General features: G+C 36.4%; 3 protein-coding genes, 1 long non-coding RNA gene and 1 pseudogene across 9 annotated transcripts; 4 read left to right on the plus strand and 1 right to left on the minus strand.

The window, feature by feature from the left end:
• The first annotated feature begins 1,382 nt into the window (after positions 1–1,382).
• LOC142555993 (protein LURP-one-related 4-like) lies at positions 1,383–2,275 on the plus strand (annotated as a pseudogene).
• A 271-nt stretch (positions 2,276–2,546) lies between these two features.
• On the plus strand, positions 2,547–5,201 carry LOC142555992 (uncharacterized). Its single transcript, XM_075667185.1, has 5 exons — positions 2,547–3,139; positions 3,591–3,743; positions 3,866–4,007; positions 4,349–4,590; positions 4,774–5,201. The coding sequence occupies exons 1-5, from the start codon at positions 2,711–2,713 to the stop codon at positions 4,978–4,980; spliced, it is 1,173 nt and encodes a 390-aa protein (XP_075523300.1). The 5' UTR covers positions 2,547–2,710; the 3' UTR covers positions 4,981–5,201.
• A 2,067-nt stretch (positions 5,202–7,268) lies between these two features.
• Positions 7,269–10,001, plus strand: LOC142555995 (uncharacterized). The gene is made up of 6 exons (XM_075667190.1): positions 7,269–7,699; positions 8,081–8,174; positions 8,406–8,479; positions 8,823–8,873; positions 9,233–9,466; positions 9,590–10,001. The coding sequence occupies exons 1-6, from the start codon at positions 7,595–7,597 to the stop codon at positions 9,695–9,697; spliced, it is 666 nt and encodes a 221-aa protein (XP_075523305.1). The 5' UTR covers positions 7,269–7,594; the 3' UTR covers positions 9,698–10,001.
• A 288-nt stretch (positions 10,002–10,289) lies between these two features.
• LOC142555996 (uncharacterized) lies at positions 10,290–13,823 on the plus strand. 3 transcript variants are annotated; one of them, XR_012822496.1, is made up of 5 exons: positions 10,290–11,143; positions 11,327–11,628; positions 11,744–11,877; positions 12,102–12,396; positions 13,627–13,823. It is a non-coding gene; the product is annotated as an uncharacterized LOC142555996 (long non-coding RNA). The 3 variants fall into 3 exon arrangements; XR_012822495.1 differs by having other exon boundaries at positions 10,295–11,628; positions 11,744–11,883; XR_012822494.1 differs by having other exon boundaries at positions 10,296–11,628.
• A 170-nt stretch (positions 13,824–13,993) lies between these two features.
• LOC142555994 (oligouridylate-binding protein 1C-like) lies at positions 13,994–18,230 on the minus strand. Of its 4 annotated transcripts, none has more exons than XM_075667187.1 (12): positions 17,888–18,125; positions 17,313–17,374; positions 16,860–16,962; positions 16,679–16,755; positions 16,544–16,605; positions 16,352–16,439; positions 16,069–16,144; positions 15,956–15,986; positions 15,712–15,831; positions 15,468–15,553; positions 14,914–15,090; positions 13,994–14,483 (listed from the first exon to the last, which is right to left on the minus strand). In XM_075667187.1, the coding sequence occupies exons 1-12, from the start codon at positions 17,990–17,992 to the stop codon at positions 14,202–14,204; spliced, it is 1,269 nt and encodes a 422-aa protein (XP_075523302.1). In that variant the 5' UTR covers positions 17,993–18,125; the 3' UTR covers positions 13,994–14,201. The 4 variants fall into 4 exon arrangements, with proteins under 4 accessions (XP_075523302.1, XP_075523303.1, XP_075523304.1 ...); XM_075667188.1 differs by having other exon boundaries at positions 16,679–16,720; positions 17,888–18,075; XM_075667189.1 differs by having other exon boundaries at positions 16,679–16,720; positions 16,860–16,988; positions 17,888–18,016.
• Between the last annotated feature and the right edge of the window lie 51 nt (positions 18,231–18,281).

Raw genomic sequence — 18,281 nt, forward strand, 5'->3', positions numbered from 1 at the left:
TTTATCGATTATTACTTTATATAGATTTGATTTTAACTATGTAACTATCGTTGAGGTGATATCCATCTATTAAATATAATTATAGACATCACATCAACAACATATGAATGTTTAAAAGAAATAGAAACTTTTGATTCGAAATAGGAGAAATTGGAATGTCAGTTTTTCATCATAAACTATGGATTCAAATCGAAGGTTGAAAACATGAGTGAAGTGCTTATAAACAAATGAGATGAAAATAACATACAATAGTAAGAGGCAATTTTCCGTGGATAAATATAGCTGCTAGCCAAGGGTGGAGCCATGTATACCTCTCGGGTGACCCAATTTTTTGTTTAATTTTTTATACATTAAATTTAGTCTAATTTGCCAAAAGCGACTCCGTTTTAAAAATATACAGAAACCAACACTTAGAAAATAATAGCGCGTGTAAAAATATAAATCTGGCTCTGCCATTGGTACTAACAACTGTGTATAACCCCACTCTAACATTTATCTAACTAATTTTTCCTAACATGCCTTCAATTTTGTGTCTTGCGTTTATTAAGTGAAGTGTATACTTTGTATTTTATAAAAACGTCATTGGATCCGGGTACGCAAAGTTAAATTCGATCTGTATTTTGGATTGTGGTCTTAATTGTTTGGATTTAGGACTTCTGGTTAAAGAGGATAAAACACAAAGAAAATAAAATTGGTTTTATTGGGATACGAGTATTATATTTCAGATATGAAAAGAATCTTGTCACTTCAAGCTTATGAAGAAATGTCGACCTAAAGTTCAAGATAAAACAATTAAAAATATTGGACAACTAAGTTTACGAAGTAAGTGATTGTTCGACTATTTTTTTTCAATATTTTTTTGGATCGTACGAGGTTTGTACAACATGGTTTTATCTGATCAGTGTTATTTGCAGATTATTGTGTTAGTCCAGAGTTTACCAAATGCACAACAAAAGATAGAGATATTGGGTTCCGAAAAGAAGAAATTGAACAAATCTTCTATGATTGACTATTTAACCACCCAGAAATGGCTTTTGAACTGTATATAGAGGTAGATTAGCGATGGAAGCCAAAACTATTGGGGTCAGTTGACATCGTATGCTTATGTGGAAGATATCACAATAATCTAATAATATTCTCGAGACTCTGTTCTATTACTCAACGTATAATGACGGATCGTGGATTCTTACATTGTAAAAAACTTATATGTATAGGCAAAAATAACCAAATCATCCTAATTATCTACCTACCCATGGGTGTGTGTGACATTCACATAGCACTTGGTAGATTGCGAGAAAGTATCTCAATACACCATTGACTAACTCACGATACAAAAGCTAGAATCTATTGGCCCCTTGCATAAGTCATGCGGCACAACGCAATTGTACAATAGAGCTCCTTGCAAAAAATAATTTTGGGCACAACCAAGCTTTTTGACATGGCAAAAGTGTATCCTCAAACGCTTTCCTCTTCTACTCCCGTTTCTTCCAAACAAGAAGTATTCACCCTGTTGATGAAATCTCTCATACCAGGGAGCAATGGTTGCACTGTGTTCGATTCAGATGGCCGCATCGTTTATCGAGTCGATAATTACCATAAAACATGTAGCAAACAAGTCGATATCATGGATGCTAAGGGCAAAGTTTTATTCACAATAGTTTCGAACGTAAAAGAAGATGTATCATTTCCTTCCGCGAGATCACTTAATTGGTTTATAATGTCATTCTTAAACCATTCAATGCATGTTAACTTTTATGGAACCTCTCTGTTCTTGGGTCGTGGGAGTGTTACAGATCAGGTAACACAGGTAAGAACAAGAAAAAACCCGAATTTCACGCGACAAAAGTCCTTAGCATTAGAAAAGTTCTGGGATTTCTCGGAGGGGTTTGTTGTTAAAGGTGATGGTTGGGATGGATAAAAATTGGCCCGGTGAATATGTTATGGAAGCTCAAATTTGCAAGTCATCTTGCAGGATAGTCGACGATTTTGGTAATCTAGTTGCTGAGGTAATGAATTAATTTTTTTGGGTATTTTCATTAAACAATAATTATCAGCTTATAAATTTTAGTACATGTTAAAAGAAAGATAACTAAAGGTGGAGTTGTTCTGGGAGAAGATGTTCTGACAATGGTGGTGGAGCCCGACGAGGATCATTGTCTTATTATGGGACTTGTGGTTGTTTTTGGTCTCGTACGCCGCAAAATGTGAACTTCATTTCGCTTAATAATTGGTCATTTTTTAATCGACTCTTTGTCGATGTTCAAAAAACAGGGAATTCGGGATGAATTGGCAATTGTCTTAAAATGGGTCATTGTGAACGAGGATCAACGAATACTTCAAAAGCAACCATTTTCGACTGCAGTTTTTATATGATGTGACACATGTTGTTCATGTGATTTTTTTTTACTATTATCTCATCTTAATCCAATCTAGTGTGAAAACTAGGTTTTTGAGTTCGAATAACTTGATATATTATCGAGTCGAGTTCAAACTGGAAAATTATTATTTGAGTTGATTCGAGCTAGGTTAATGGAATTTTTTTTGGCTGGTCGATTGTACCCCTAATTCAAATTAACGAATAAATTAAGAAAACTCGACAAAATCACCCGATAATTCCCAAATTCTTCCGCAGGCCGCGAAATCGCAGAAATTCTGATTCATATTCGGTTGCTTTACACCCTCAGAACAGGAGAAATTCAAGAATAAACAGATGTGGCACAGGTCAGCTTCCTTCATTCTCGACAAACGGCACCAGAACGACACCGTCACTAACCCTGACAGCAGGCCCCTTTCCTCCGATTCCACCGTCATGGCCGCCGGTAATCCTAACCCTCAACTCTCCCTTTACTACCAAACACGTGCGGCGCACCATGGGGTTGTCACTAGTGATTGGCTGGCTCAAGCGCAATCCGCCGTTGGCCACCACCCCGATGATGACTTTTCTGATAATTATACGTCCGGAGGGGAGGAAGATAAGAAGCTCAGCGTGGTGGACGAGTTTAATAACTGGCGGAAACAGCCGGATTTGGCTGAGGCCGTGGCGGCGATTAGGGCTTTGTCATCGGTTATACGATCGAGTCAAGCTACCACTATGATGGAACTTGAGATCGAACTCAAAAGAGCGTCTGATTCGCTTAAAGTACGTAGTTAAAATACGTAGTTTTTTTTATTTGTTTATGGTTTATCTTTGATGTTCGCCGCGCAGAAATTAAGCCCTTTTATGGTTTTTACTTGTTTGCTGTGAAAACAAAGTATCCGAGAACCTAGGTACGATTGTTCAGACGAGTCACCCGCACGATTCATAATTTCATAGTTTGCATCTTATTGTGAGATTGGGGAGAATTTAACCAGAAATAAGATACAAAATAAAGCAAGTATGTACGAGACCACTCGACCTCGACTGCTTTCCACACATTTTTCTAAAAAAATGAATCATTTTTTTTAATCTCGGACAAACTTTGTTCTCATCTTATTGATGTTCGCTGATCATTGGGCTGGTATTTTATTCACCATTTTGAGATTTGTTTCTTCAAGTCTCACAATTAAAGTTGAATGATAATTATCGTTGTTATTCCCCGTGTTTTTTGCAGTCATGGGACACAACTTCCATCTCTTTAACAGCTGGATGTGATCTGTTCATGCGATATGTGACAAGAACTTCAGCCTTAGAGTACGAGGACTTTGGTTCAGCAAAGTCTAGACTGATTGAACGCGCTGAGAAGTTTGGGGAGATATCATTCAAGGTATCTGTTGGCAAGATGATTTAAATTCTCTAATGATCATCATTCTTCACATATCAAATTGCATGTGTCGCTGCATCAATGTCTAAATGTATTGATGTGGAAAGCTGTTAAAAAAATCTCAGGCACGGAAGATCATTGCAATGCTTAGCCAAGATTTTATTTTCGATGGCTGTACCATTCTGGTGCATGGCTTCTCTCGAGTAGTGCTTGAAGTTTTGAGAACAGCTGCTCAGAACAAGAAGCTCTTTCGAGTTTTTTGCACAGGTGTTTATTCTTGCTTCAGCTTCTTGCTATTTGTACTTTTTTGCTTTTTATAAGATTGAATTTGATGACCTTGCAGTATAAATCTAAGGTTTGAGCATTAATCCTATTTTTCTTTATGCCCAAAATCTATGTGGTCCAGTGCTTTGTTGGACTTGTATCTGCTTATACTTAGTGGGAAGTTGATCGACGTTCGAGAGAAGTAACTAAAAAAGACTACGTGGCAATTTAAACGTGTATCTGGATATGTGAATGGTGAAATAGATTAAACCATATTAGCTCAACAGTTTAACTTGTACAAACTGGTGGCTTGACTAAGCATATAAGTCAACCGTGAAATGCAGAAGGGAGACCAGATCGAACTGGATTACGATTATCCAATGAGCTCAGCAAGCTTAATGTGCCTGTCAAGCTCTTAATCGACTCTGCTGTGGCATATAGCATGGATGAAGTAGACATGGTGTTTGTTGGTGCTGACGGAGTTGTTGAAAGTGGAGGTATAATAAATATGATGGGTACCTACCAAATTGCATTGGTTGCTAAGAGCATGAATAAACCAGTATATGTCGCTGCCGAAAGTTACAAGGTAAACTGCAACAATTCGTTTTCACATATAATGAATGATGTGACCATATTTTGAGTCATATCAAGAAAAGGGAGACTCAAACAGGCATTTCTGCATATTGAATTTGGTTCATTAGTCCGCATATGCATTGATGTTTCAGTTAGCATTTTGTTTGAACACACTATGGTTTCGTGTTACTTGCAGTTTGCTCGCATGTATCCACTTGACCAAAAAGACATGGTGCCTGCCCTACGTCCCATTGATTTTGGGGTACCAATCCCATCAAAGGTTGAGGTTGAAACATCGGCCAGAGATTATACCCCACCACAGTATCTTACCCTACTTTTTACGGATTTAGGTGTTCTAACCCCGTCTGTGGTTAGTGATGAACTCATCCAGCTTTATCTATGATGAGGGTCGCATAAAATTGTTGCTAGAGTTGCCGTTGCGGTTGTATTCAAGTGATAGGTAAGAGCATTTTTTCCCTCTTTTTGCCTGCAATCCAAATGGCATTGCGATTTAGTATACTGCCGTATTCTTCCGCAAAACTGTGAATGTCATCAGTGTTGTTGCACGCATCTATAACCATTCTGGTCTGCGTGAGTTTGATTCGTGCGTTATATTAGAGGAAAGATAGGTTCGAGTGCCTGGTTGATTATAATGATGTGTTATGTTCTTGGATATCTTTTCAACTACCCGTTAACTAATTCGCAGGCTTGAGCATGATTTAAATGTGATACGGATTTTTGATAACAAATAAAAAAACATAATAGCGATTTAATGTTGAAATATACATCCTTATTTACTTTGAAATTTTTGGAATATCACTTAATTGTTTTGTTGAAACATAAGGTATGTTTTGGATTAGTTTTCCACGTCTTCATTTCTCGAATCTGGCAAAAAAAAAAATCCTAAATATTGTAAATTATTATATTAAATTACATCATGTTAAAACCTGAAAATTATGGATTTGAAAATGTTTTGCGCTTCATTAAACATTATATATGTGATTTAATATTTCTAACTCAACATTGATATTTATAAATATAACTCTTCAAGAGAATGGTAAATATATATATATATATATATAAAAATCAAACACAATGATACCAATCGCACAAAAAAATTTATCCTATAATTCATGTGAGCTGTTTAAGCCATGGATGATGAAATAATAAAGGTTTCTCTTCGGTTTACGAGTAGTGGTACATAAGTAGACGCTCTCTGTCTTTGAGGCTTTGTGCTTGGAAAAAGAATTTGTCTTCTTTTTACGGCTGAAATGTATCACAAAACTTGGCTCTTAGTCCATTTTAAGTTCTTGAAAATTTGGTGAAATAAGTGCACCATTGTTTCGTTACAAAACTTGACTCGTGGTCCATTTTAAGTTCTTGAAAATTTGGTGAAATAAGTGCTCAATTGTTTCGTTACATAGCATCTTTCTTGTGACAGGAAATAGTAGTAGGAGCATTTTAGATGCACGATATAAATTTGAAATAATTTTTTCAGCAACATTTCGCCATGTTTCAAACGCACAGCAAAAATTTCCAAACTTTATGACCAAAAAATACGGATAATATTATTTAATTATACTTTAATGAATTCAGGGGTATAGTTATGGTAGTGTGTTAAAAATCACTCTTTTAAAAACCTGATAATATCAGGTATCTCGTTAATGGATATCTTACTCGACTCATGAAAAATATTTTTCTTTTTAAAATAAAAATAATAGTATTATTTTTCACTCTAAATATAAATTAGATCAATTTATATCATAAATATTCTTATTAGAAATTTAAAAATCGATCGACACACATTTTAGTAGTGTACCGGTCTGGTATCCTCATCCTTCCATTTGTTTCTAAAAATATTTGGACGCAATGACTGGGTGACATGAATTAATATTATTTTGACAACTATTTGGCTATATAATAATCCGAGGAGAAGAACCCAATAGCAGGTTCTACCACCATCTTCTTTAGTCAGCCAGTCTGCAAATTGCGTGCATATTTATTTCGTTCTTGGGACGCATTCATTGTTATATATTTGCAACTCGCCCACTTGTTCTCTTTTTCTTTAATTAATAAAAATTGCCACTTGTTTTACTTTGTCATGGGCATGACAAAATGTACGTGTGATATCCATCCAGTTATAAACAATATTTTTTATAATTCATTTGATTTATATTTAAATCAAATTCAAAATATAATTATAAGAAATAGCGATAAATTACACCGTAATTTTGATAGAAAACAATTTTGGTGAACTTGTCCATAATATAGGGCCAAAAATAAATATACATATTTTGGTGTAGTTGACGGTTTCTATCATGTTCTTTTAAGTTTAATAAAATAGAATAGATGTTTGAATTTGTTGTGATATTTTAATTGATGGTATTAACAAATTTAAAATTCGATATCCATTATTGTATAGTTCTTTTAATAGTATAAGTTTAATTTGAATATAAGTTTAATGAATATTTTTATTTTTTAATTATGAATGTATGTATATACGTGTGTATTTAAAAGCATGAATATTTTTATAGTGTGAACAGTTTTTAAATAAAATAAAATTTATTTAAAGAAACAATTTTCATTGTATCTCAATTTTCCACAAATACTTAAAAACAAAAAGTGTGAGATATATAATGTTTAATTTGAGTAATAGTAAAAATATAACATATTAATTTATGTATAGAATGAAACGTAGGAGGAAGTGTGGAAGAGGATTGCACTTGGAAATATCAAGCCCACCGCTTCTGGAGGCTTCGTTTCTACTTTCTCTCTCTCTTTCCAAATGGACCAGTTTCCGTGTCATACTCCCGCAAAGATGTGATTTTTATGACCACTTGCCCCTTGTGATGCTTAGGCATCCTATATATTGAGCATATAATGTAACATGTGCATCCTATTGAAAGCGAGCAACAAAACACGCAACTTCTGTGTTTGCGGCTGCTTCTTATTTGAGAAGGGTTCGTTGGGAGAAGGAAAATTCCCGTAGCTATTGTTTGTTGGGAGAATTTTGAGGAATGGCTGACTGGGTGGAGAAAAGCAGCGATTTTTACGCGGTTTTGGGGTTGAAGAAGGATTGTACGACACCAGAGCTTAGGAATGCGTACAAGAAGCTTGCACTGGTTAGCTTTGAAGCAACATTTTCTTCTTTCTTTTTTGTTTTGTTTTTTGGGTTGAAATACTGAGAAAAACATTTTTTATATATATATTTCCGATATGGTTATAACCGTGACAATGGTATTATTGAAACTTGCTTGAACGTGCACTCTTACGTGAATCAATACGTACTCAGTCACGGGAAGGGGTCCTTGAGAAGGATGATCTCGGAATTTGTTGAAAACATCGATTGCGATTGGATTTTGGACGAGAATATATGTTTCTTAGCTTTTGTATGTTATTTTGAAAATGAAAACTTATGTGCTTTGCGGCAATCATGTTTTGGATTCTTGTTTCTCTTCTGAAATCTGAAAGCTACTCGGGGTCTATTTGGTTTAATGTTGTAGAAATGGCACCCGGATCGCTGCTTCGCCTCGGGCAGTGCCAAGCATTTGGAAGATGCGAAGAAGAAATTTCAGGCCATTCAGCAAGCCTATTCTGGTGACTGCAAACTAGTTCATTATAAATATTTGTCTGTTGTATGTTAGTTCAAGAAATCAAGAGGGAGCCAATTTGTATTCTTTTTAATCCCCTGCTGGGAAGGGTCAAATTTTTTTGTATGTCAAACGATTTTACGAATAAAATTAAAAATATTTCGTTTTTGCAGATATCGTGTGATAGACAAGTATTTGTTATTTAGACTTATGGTCTGCATTGTTCGAATTTGTACAGTGCTCTCAAACGGCGATAAAAGGTATTTGTATGACTTGGGAGTCTATGACAGCGAAGGCGATGATGACGAAAACGTAAGTCTATAAATTATGTTATATGACCACGCGTTGTGTATGAGCCCTTCTGATCTCATGTTTTGTGTGAGTGATCATGGATCAGATAAGGGAACTGCAAATAATTTTAGCTTATTATATGTTAGTTTTCCTCTGGTCCCATAAATAGCGAAAAATTTAGTGCCGTCCATATATATTCAACATGCCCATATATGAGATTGACATGCGTGTTTGGTATGTCCAAAATTATGATTTTTGAAGTGTGCTATCTTCGACATAAAGTTGGTGCTGGATCTATACAGAAAATTACCCTTGGTGTCCATTTATTGATTATGGAATGTTTTTGCTTGTGTGATGCCCGCAGGGTATGGGTGATTTCTTGAATGAAATGGTATCAATGATGAGCCAATCCAATGTGAGTGCCTGATCCTGTAGCTTATGCTGTAATTTTTCATGTTTTTCCTCAAAAAGACCTTTTCGTTACATGGAAGAAGATGAGGGGAGCACCTTTTGATCTGCGAGTCGTATGACTGAGTTAATGATTTGTAATTTATGTTTTCACGTGCTTGTGGAACTTATATATCCCCATTATTTGCATCTTGGATGTCCACATTTCTGATATGGGTTTTTGATACACATTCCTGAGAAGTGCATCAAACACTCCCTAATTTAAATCAGGACCCGCCTATGCGTTAAGAACAAATTTTTTTGATTGGCCAGTGACTGAGTCGTGGAAACATGTTCCAATGCAGTTCTTTAATCTGTGGTTGGCAGGAAAATGGGAATGAAAGTTTAGAACAACTGCAAGAACTCTTCTACAATATTTTTGACAGCGACATCAATTCCTTTGGTTTTTCTTCATCATCGTCTTCTTGTTCTGCTGCCCCTCCTACATGTTCGCCATCGCGCAACCCTTCTTACAGCGAGACCCATTGTAAAAGAAACTTCTCTACGATATCGGGCAATTCAAAAGCTAAAGCTGCTAAATACGAAGGATTTAGTGAAGAGGTAATGTTCACAAGTTAATGTATCTTTTCCTATCGTTCTGCTAATTAGTTTCACTGCATGCCTTTCAATGATGAAGCTGTGCAGCAAATTTGAGAAAGTTGGAACATTTATATGTGAATGCAGGTTGAGTCAGGGGAGAGAATGGCAGGAAGAGTCGCAGATAACAGGAGGAATGGAAGAAAACAAAAGATTATGCCTGGCCAAGATGTCTCCTCCACTATATCTGCCTAGAAACGTGCTGTAGCTTTGCTGGTTTAACATTTGGAAATCTAACTCCTCATGGATTATCCATACACGACAAGAAACAAATCATGGCCACACATGTTACTGAATCATTGGATTGGAGTTGGGTTTTTTAATCATACCGGATTGATTTTCTCGAGGCATGTGTCTGTGTTCTTTCTAACTGCTGTCGCAATGTTTCGTTTCCGAGCGAACTATTTTGTTGTTCTATGTCAGTACAAAATTGGAATAGCTTGCTTATGTACTTACGGATAACCTAAGGTTGAGATTTAACAATTTTTACTTCTAAATATGATGTTCTTGATTTATTTATTTTTTCATTCAACAAGGAAGCCTTTTTCGACATGTGATTGCCTTACCCAGGGAATCATGGTAGTTCTTCGATTTTTAACCTAAAGAAAAAGGTGGGCCGGCAGCATTAGAGGGCATTTGAATGGCAGGTGCCGTTTCGTTTAAAAAACTTAAAAAACAATAAAAATATGCAGCATCTTCCTTCTACGTTACGTGAGGTTAATATGTCCAAGAAAATTCAAATAGAGAAAAAGACACCATGCCAGATGACTAGTGCATGACGCAACGAGTAAACTACGAATTAGATCTTTTCTTGACAAGTAAATTAGTTCCCGTCTCTTCAACCTTTTCAAATGCTTTGTATGCTTGTCTGCGAGCGGGATTGCCAAAACTATAGCAACAGTCTTCTGTATATGCATCCACCGATTGCTGACTCTAATACTATATATCTTTCTTTGAAACCAACCAGTCCATCACCAAGCATTGTGCATCTGCTTCAAAATCAATAATTGATTGCAAAAAGCTCAAAGAATTCCTCCCTACGACAAGCCTTTTAATTGCTTGGTCAATCAATGTTAGTTTATATTGATGGAAGATCACGCATCTTAGATTATAAATTCGCCAATGTATGCACCTGAGAGGCGACACAACACTACTCCTGATAGGTCCCAGTATCTGGCTACGTCATTTTCTAGCCATACCTCCAACCATTTTTCTCAGGATCTGACCCCTCATAGGCCGAGAAATCCCACTCCCACCAGCCCCTTTGCATCTGATTATGGTAGGTTGTGGCAAGGCGAGCTTTCATGGCAGTTCAAGCCAACCGGATGGCAGGAAGATCAAAATCTCAGGGGAGCACTTAGTCCATGGACAGCCAATGCTTCAGCCGCTCCATCCAGTGAGCAGGATATTCAGGAGATCTGCCAATGACTATTATCTTTCACGTACCTATGGTGGCTTCAAAGATTCACCAATCACTACTATTATAATTCTCTCTCGAGCTATGATCCATTGCCATCAGGGAGGTTTGAGCCTCATAGTTATGTTGGTACAGATCACAAAAGCCCATTTCTTGAAACTAATCACTCTTTTGACAAGCATACCAGTCCCTGTGAAAGCACAATTTTGTCAAATGTCAATGAAGTGAGTGATAAAAGTAGTTGCCCTTTGGCTGATAAAGATAAGCTAAGCATGACTGATTATAGCACCACCACACAAAATCAAGATCCAATATGGTTTTATGTATCACATGCATACGATGATGATCAACAATCAAATTTCCAGGAAATGTCAAGCATTCCTCATGGTATGATTATTTCATAACAGGTTGCCTCATTATAGCCAGGGCCATGAAGGGCACTGTGATGATTTCAATCAGAAGTCAGCAATCGGGGAAGAGAATGACGAAGAAGATGATCCTATGGCGCCAAAATAAGTTGGCCTATTTAGCTTGTTCAGATATTCAACAAAGCTGGACCTTGTTCTTATTGTTTTGGGATGCTTGGGAGCATTCATTAACAGAGGATCTCTTCCATGTTATTCTTATCTTTTTGGAAATATTGTCAATGAACTTGCCAGATGACAAGAAAACGACAGGCATCAGGTGATGAGAGATGGATGTGCAGAAGGTATGCACTTGCGAATTTTAATAAATTTTAAAGTCAATCTAAAGAATCCAGGATTAAGGATGGTTGGAATGTTTGACGGATTTCCGATATGTCTGTTTATGACTTAAATTTGCAGCCTTTGTTGTGGTGGCACAAATACAAAAAATGATGTGGCACAAATACAAGAAATGACGGCGGAGAAGATCAACACATGTTATGCTATATTCCCTTCTCAGTGTGTCCATATTCTCAAGTTGAAACATGTCTAACGTATAAGTAAATTTGTAAATCAGATGGCACATTTTGTTCATCATATATTTACCTTCATATGAGTCCATATGGGTGGTTTCATGTAATCATGGAAAGTCTCCCTGGCAGTATTTGCTGTGATCCCAATAACAATTGCATGTGGCATAACCTATAAGGCAGTATACGAACATCTTGTATTGGATTCATCAACTGAGTTATTGACCGATATCCTTTCTTTAATAAAGGTGTCTCACAAGAAAGCTGGAAGTATTGCAGAACAAGCCATTAGTTCTATCAGAACTGTGCTTTCTGTTGTAGCAGAGGATGCTTTGGCAGAAGAATTTGCCAATTTTCTAGAGAGATCGGTGCCACTGGGAACAAAAATTGGTTTCGCAAAAGGTGCAGGGATTGGGATTATCTATCTTGTTACTTATGCGACATGGGCTTTGGCATTCTTGTACGGCTCCATTTTGGTTGAAAAGAGCAACTCTCTGGTGGTGCTGCCATTGCCTGTTTCTTTGGTGTAAATGCTGGGAGCAGGTAAATATTTCAGCTATTCTTCCCCCACAACGCTCAAGATATGAACATTTTCTCAATCAAGTGCATGTGTTTTTTACATCGAATACATAAGGGAAAAAAAATCATGACATTTGAATTTATATTATGGTCTTATAAGAAAATTCAACTTACTAGGATTGACGTCACATGTGGCACGGGCACCGGCGTATTTTGCTCAATTTTTACAAGGAACTGTAGCAACTACCTAAGTGTTTGAAGTAATTGATCGGATCCCAGAAGTTGATCCTTATAGTTCCCATGGATTTAAACCACCAAATATTTGTGGGAATATCGAATTTAGAGACGTATCTTTGGCTTACCCTTCTCGACCAACTATCCAAATTCTTGCAGTCATTAAACCTAGTAATCCATGCATCAAAGACTCTAGCATTAGTTGGTGCTAGTGGAGCTGGCAGATCCACCATCCATTTTAGCTCTCATAGAGAGGTTCTACAATCCAAACCAGGGTATAATCACGGTCTTTTTATCTCCTAAATGCAGATGGTTTCAACCACTCGATTCCTTAAAAACCCCACTAAATCTAACCAGTCGTGATCAATTTTTCAGGCTTTATTTCCTTAGATGGTTATGATCTAAGGACATTGCAAATGAAATGGCTAAGAAATCAAATAGTTATGGTTTGTCAAGTACCAGTTCTGTTTACAACAACCATACTTGAGAATGTGATCACGGGGAACAAAAATGCCACCAAGAAAGAGGCCATCAGAGCCTGTATGGTTGCAAATGCTCACAGCTTTTTATATTAATTAGGATAGATTTGAACTCATTTGAAATACATTCTATTTTGCGTGATTAACACATAAATAAGTAATATATAGACTTAATATTTCATTTATTATTTTATTATTAACAATAAAATATAATCAAAATCCATGAATTTCAAATTAATCTCTAAAAATACAACCTTACTTTATTTTTTTATAAATAATTTTATGCATGATTTTTTTAAACAAACACAGTTTTATAGGCAATCAATTTTACACATAGGTTTTTTGGGTTTTTTTCCCTTATACTTTTCATAGGGTTTTGCTGATTCAATTTGCATGGAATTATAGGATGAAACGATCACGAAAAATGCAAATAGGTTAAGTAAACTTAAGATTATTAAATATAAACAATAATCTAATAAAGGTTGTGTTATTCAAATCAAAGTGGTACCATAACCAACGAGCAACTGTTAACAAATTTCAGACCCGTTCATACAAATTCGACCACCCTTGAAGTAAAAGAGCAAAAGCGTGGCCATTGCTTACATTCTTGAACAATTATACACAACACTGGAAGAATCAATGGAATCTCAGTGGCAGACAAAACACAACTAGTGAGGAGAACCATTTTTTGTACAAATTACAAGCGAAGAGCAAAAGAAGCAAATAAATAATACTTATTTTGTATCATATGCCACAAAAATAAAAGATACGCCTCATATAAGACACTGGTCATTCCGATACTGTTACACAGGAAATCTGAAGAGTCAAAACAGATAATAGTATAATTGTATAAATGTATAATGCAATTAAGTTAATTCGCGAAGTATTAAAAAAAGGACAAGCCATAATATTCCTCAAAGAAGACACTAATGATTCCCACACGAAAGAAGAGAAGCATACATCAAAGTGTACAAATACATAAAACAAGCACACACCATATGTCAGCCCTTGGGAATCCAACCTAAAACAAAAATATAATAAAACATCCTAAAAAGTTAAAAACTCTACCATGCGGGGCACACAGAGGGCATATTCCAAATATCAGATCTTGATGAATTACTGGTAGTACATGAGCTGCTGTGCAGCAGCAACATTCCCAAAACCCCCATCATAAATGGCTTGGCTCGCACCAGCACCCATACCCATCGATGCTTGTTTCAGAGGATGTTGGCCTTGAGGGTGCATGAGGGTGTGAACGCTGCCCATCTTGCTCATAGCAAGTTGTCGTTCGTAAGCTAGAAGATCCGCCGCAGAAAGGCCAGGTAGGAGTACAGGGGCAGGTGGTGGGAGCGGGTTTGAGCTTGTTCCAGTTGGAGTTGGTTTGTTACCCCACGAGCACTGCAGAAGCACTCAACAAAACTTTAAAATATCAGGGGTCAAGCTAGAAAAATAGAAATGTAGACAAGAAACCATCTTACACGTTTAAGAGTGATAAAACTGATAAACAAAGTTCTGCGTCCGTTTACACGTGTAATTCCTTTGGAAATGCTCAACTAGTTTGGTTAAATCTTTAAAGCAGGGAGCAATAGAGAACACACACCTTCATGTAAAGGAAGATCAGTCTCTAAACTTTGAAAATAAAAAGATTCGGGAAAAAAACTAAAGGGAAAAAAATTCATCTTGTATTGGATCATTAATGCAATTCACTACACCATGAGAGCCTTAACCGTACTGTATCAGTAATGAGATATAGAATTTTATTAGCTATACAAGTCTTTGTGTTCGAATTAAATAAGCTTCTCGGGTACAAAAATGTGAAACAACATACCTTAATTTGCTTCCCACAGATAAATGACTGAGTATTTCCAATTGAAATAGCCATTGCGGCCTCCGCATGGGTGCTATACCTCACGAAACCAAATCCCTTATCACGCTGAACTCGAACTTCCTCAATTGATCCAGCACCAAGTGCATGGAAATGGCGATGAAGGTCAACCTGGGTCACCTGGCAGAATAAATGCAAAGTATGTTTGCATTTCAGCGAGTATAAACAACAAAAGAACATTAAGCATAAACTACAAAAGAATTATGGTTGCTAAAGCACTTTAAAGAATAGAAAAGGTTCACTTTGAGATACAAGTAAATTTTAAGATTTCTAGTGCACCACAGGTATTGCAATTATTTTAATGAATATTTTAAGCGAAAACACTGCTTACTATTTCTATTTTCCACTTGGTCCAAATTTTCCAGAAAATAAAACCAACTGACACTAGTGAGGAAAACATAGAAAAATACCCACAGAAACCTAGTTGTGTTTTATTGTTTCAAAGTTAAATGTATGAATGGTAGGGGGAGGATGTGATGTGTTGAAGAGCTTCCTACCTCTGGAGCCAGATTACCAACGTAAACAGTTGTGTATTGAGGATTATTCTCAGGAGCCTCACCACTAGCAACCTCTTTGACATCTTCTGTAAAAGCAAATTATGGCATTAAATTTATATGAAACCAAAAAGAAAAATCACGATGACCACTCATAGCAAAAGTCTAGGCATGCTATGAATGATAAGATCTTCATTTAGATGACAATAATCACCATTTTTCATCAAATCAACCCCAACCCACTAACCTGAGGAGCCATTTGTCAACTCCACGACACTTTTTTCATCAGAAGTCTGCTTGTCATCACTGGTAGCAGCACCTTTAGTAGCCCAGTTGCAACGTATCTGCCTACTGCCAAGCCATTTTCCTGAGATGTAACATAGAAGAGCAGCAAATAAATCACTTAAATAAAAAACTTTTCAACAATGAAAGCAACTAAAACTATGCTAATAAACAAGTTGTTACGAGAAACTAATTCAAACTGTTCTCACCAGTTAAATCATTAATTGCACTTTGGGCCTCCTGAATGAAAATAAAAGGATTGAATTAATCTAAAGGTATTCTGGTTAAAAAAACAATTCAGATGTAAGCTATGAAAACATACGAGCTGGTTGCGGAAAGACACAAATCCAAATCCCCTGGAATGCCCTGTTTTTTGATCCCACATAACCCTTGCATCACTAAGGCCAACATTGTAATCAAAATCACCTAAAACAAAATCACATGTCCAATATGTGGCAAAACCTAAATGACTATTTCTATGCATATTAAAAAAAAGGAAAAAAAGAAAAGAAATTGTGGAGGTACTACATTTTTGTAGGGAAACCAAAAAAATTTAAATCACTTATGTGTGCATACATAGAGCATGATCAAGAGAGGATTCTTACGAGCAACTTGGGTAAATGGAAAAGCATGCGAACAACATGGCATCAGTAACCTCTGGGCTAAGATCACCAACAAAAACGTTGTAATGGCCTAAATAAAAGATATAACTGATATGAGACAAAAACTACTAGAAATTTATGTTACACTAAACTAGTTAAACATCACAAGCATAGTGCATTAATCGGTAGACCCACCTGATGTGTCCTCCCTCTGGCCACTAGCATAAGCCCAGTTAACTTTGATAGGCTGCCCAAAACTGAAACAAAGCAAATGACTTTATTCTAAATAACAAGGAGATTAAAGTCACATATTTAATGATTCTGACTCACAGATGCCTTCCGTTGAGGTTAATTATCGCAAGTGCAGCAGATCTACGATCAAAGTAATGAATAAATCCATAGGATGACTGAACCAAGTAAAAAAGAAGAAGAAGACGAACATCATCATCTTAAGAGCAAAAATATGTGTGATGATATCAGCAGGAAAGAGAATACGTGAGAACAATAGTACCTTATCTTTTCTAATAAGCTTACAACCTTCCACAGGACCAGTACTAGCAAAAACTTCTTGAATAAGGGGCTCAGTGACCTGTGTGTGTATATTTCCAACATACCTGCATTTTCTCAGAAAATGAAAAACCTAGAAGTAAAAAAAGAAAAGAAAACAAAATTAAAAAAAAAAAGAAAAAAAAGAAAAACAGATGGATTTATGAGAACTTCTTCCAGGCATTAACAAAGTAATCAAATGAATAAAAAATTACAATGATCCAAAGTTACAGGTTAACAGGGAGGAAAGTTCAAAAATTAAGATGGGCTGTCATAAAAAAAATTTTAAGGCACTAAAATCTTACATTACTTCAAAGACTCGTAAAATACCAAAATACTTGGGACTAAATTTTTTTTTGCATCAACATGGCATTCCGCAGCAAACAAAAACTGAAAAATATATCTTAGCAACACTCACACACTGCGGCAAGAACTTGGATCAAACCCAGGAGGTAAATTTCCACTTGGGATTGGTTCAATCTGCAAAAATGATTAAATGGGAAAAAACTAATAAATATAAAGGTCAAAATCTTAATGAGGCTGCCGAAATACACCATCCAACCCAAAGGGGAAAAACTATAGATACACAAGTAAAAAAGGAACGACAAAGAATTCATTTAGATGAAAACCAAAACCTTCCGTGATCAAATGACTCGTTGTGAGATAAAAGGACAGGACAGTTTGTGAGCCCTCTAGATAAAACATTATCTACAGACTACAAGCAGTCCAACAAGAACTCGATTGCAACACCACAACAAGAGGAGAAAAAGGAAGCCTCAAACACACAGAAAGTAAACAGGAATACGGGACATAGTCACACGGTACCTACTCGTTAAAATTTGCATAAAGGACTGAACGATGAATGGTATCAGATAAATCGCAAAAGCGTACAAGAGAGAGAGAGAACGAATAATTATCGCGATCGCAAAAGCTGAACAGTCGTAGATTCACACCAACTAAGAAAATACAACAAATCCGACTCTTAAAAAAAACCTGCGGGGCAGCTAAGAGACCAGGGTGATACAGAGACTGCTGTTGGAGGAGAGCTTGCTGCATCAAAGCCTGTTGCTGTTGCTGCTTCAACCTTTGATTCTGCATCTTTGTTAGGTCTCAAATAAAGGGAATCGATTGTATAATTTTTCTGAAGGGCTCGAAAATGGGTAGGGTTTGAGGGAGGGAAAGGGGAAAATGCCTCGAACAAGAAAGAAAAACCAAAAAAAAAAAAGGAAAGAGAAAAAAGAAAAGAAAGAATGAAAAGCAGAAAATTAGAGGTAACACTTAAAAAGGGGGAAATATAGGTGGAGTTTTGGATATTTAGCATTGGTAGATTTTACTCGCGGGAAGAAAAGGGTTTCGATCTCAATAGGGCAAGGGTTAGGACCTGGCC

Source organism: Primulina tabacum, chromosome 9 (genome assembly GCF_025594145.1).
Source record: "Primulina tabacum isolate GXHZ01 chromosome 9, ASM2559414v2, whole genome shotgun sequence".
Taxonomy (NCBI): Eukaryota; Viridiplantae; Streptophyta; class Magnoliopsida; order Lamiales; family Gesneriaceae; genus Primulina; species Primulina tabacum.

Bases quoted from the DNA above. Each gene is read 5' to 3' on its own strand.
- LOC142555994 (XM_075667186.1), bottom strand. From the start codon at position 18,215: ATGCTAAATATCCAAAACTCCACCTATATTTCCCCCTTTTTAAGTGTT. The intron at 16,440-16,543 runs GTGGGTCTACCG...TCTTTTATTTAG, and splicing joins CCAGAGGGAGGACACATCAG to GCCATTACAACGTTTTTGTT. The intron at 16,145-16,351 runs GTAAGAATCCTC...TGTTGGCCTTAG, and splicing joins TCCATTTACCCAAGTTGCTC to TGATGCAAGGGTTATGTGGG.
- LOC142555995 (XM_075667190.1), top strand. From the start codon at position 7,595: ATGGCTGACTGGGTGGAGAAAAGCAGCGATTTTTACGCGGTTTTGGGG. The intron at 7,700-8,080 runs GTTAGCTTTGAA...TTAATGTTGTAG, and splicing joins CGTACAAGAAGCTTGCACTG to AAATGGCACCCGGATCGCTG. The intron at 8,874-9,232 runs GTGAGTGCCTGA...TGTGGTTGGCAG, and splicing joins CAATGATGAGCCAATCCAAT to GAAAATGGGAATGAAAGTTT.
- LOC142555992 (XM_075667185.1), top strand. From the start codon at position 2,711: ATGTGGCACAGGTCAGCTTCCTTCATTCTCGACAAACGGCACCAGAAC. The intron at 4,008-4,348 runs GTGTTTATTCTT...CGTGAAATGCAG, and splicing joins CTTTCGAGTTTTTTGCACAG to AAGGGAGACCAGATCGAACT. The intron at 4,591-4,773 runs GTAAACTGCAAC...TGTTACTTGCAG, and splicing joins TCGCTGCCGAAAGTTACAAG to TTTGCTCGCATGTATCCACT.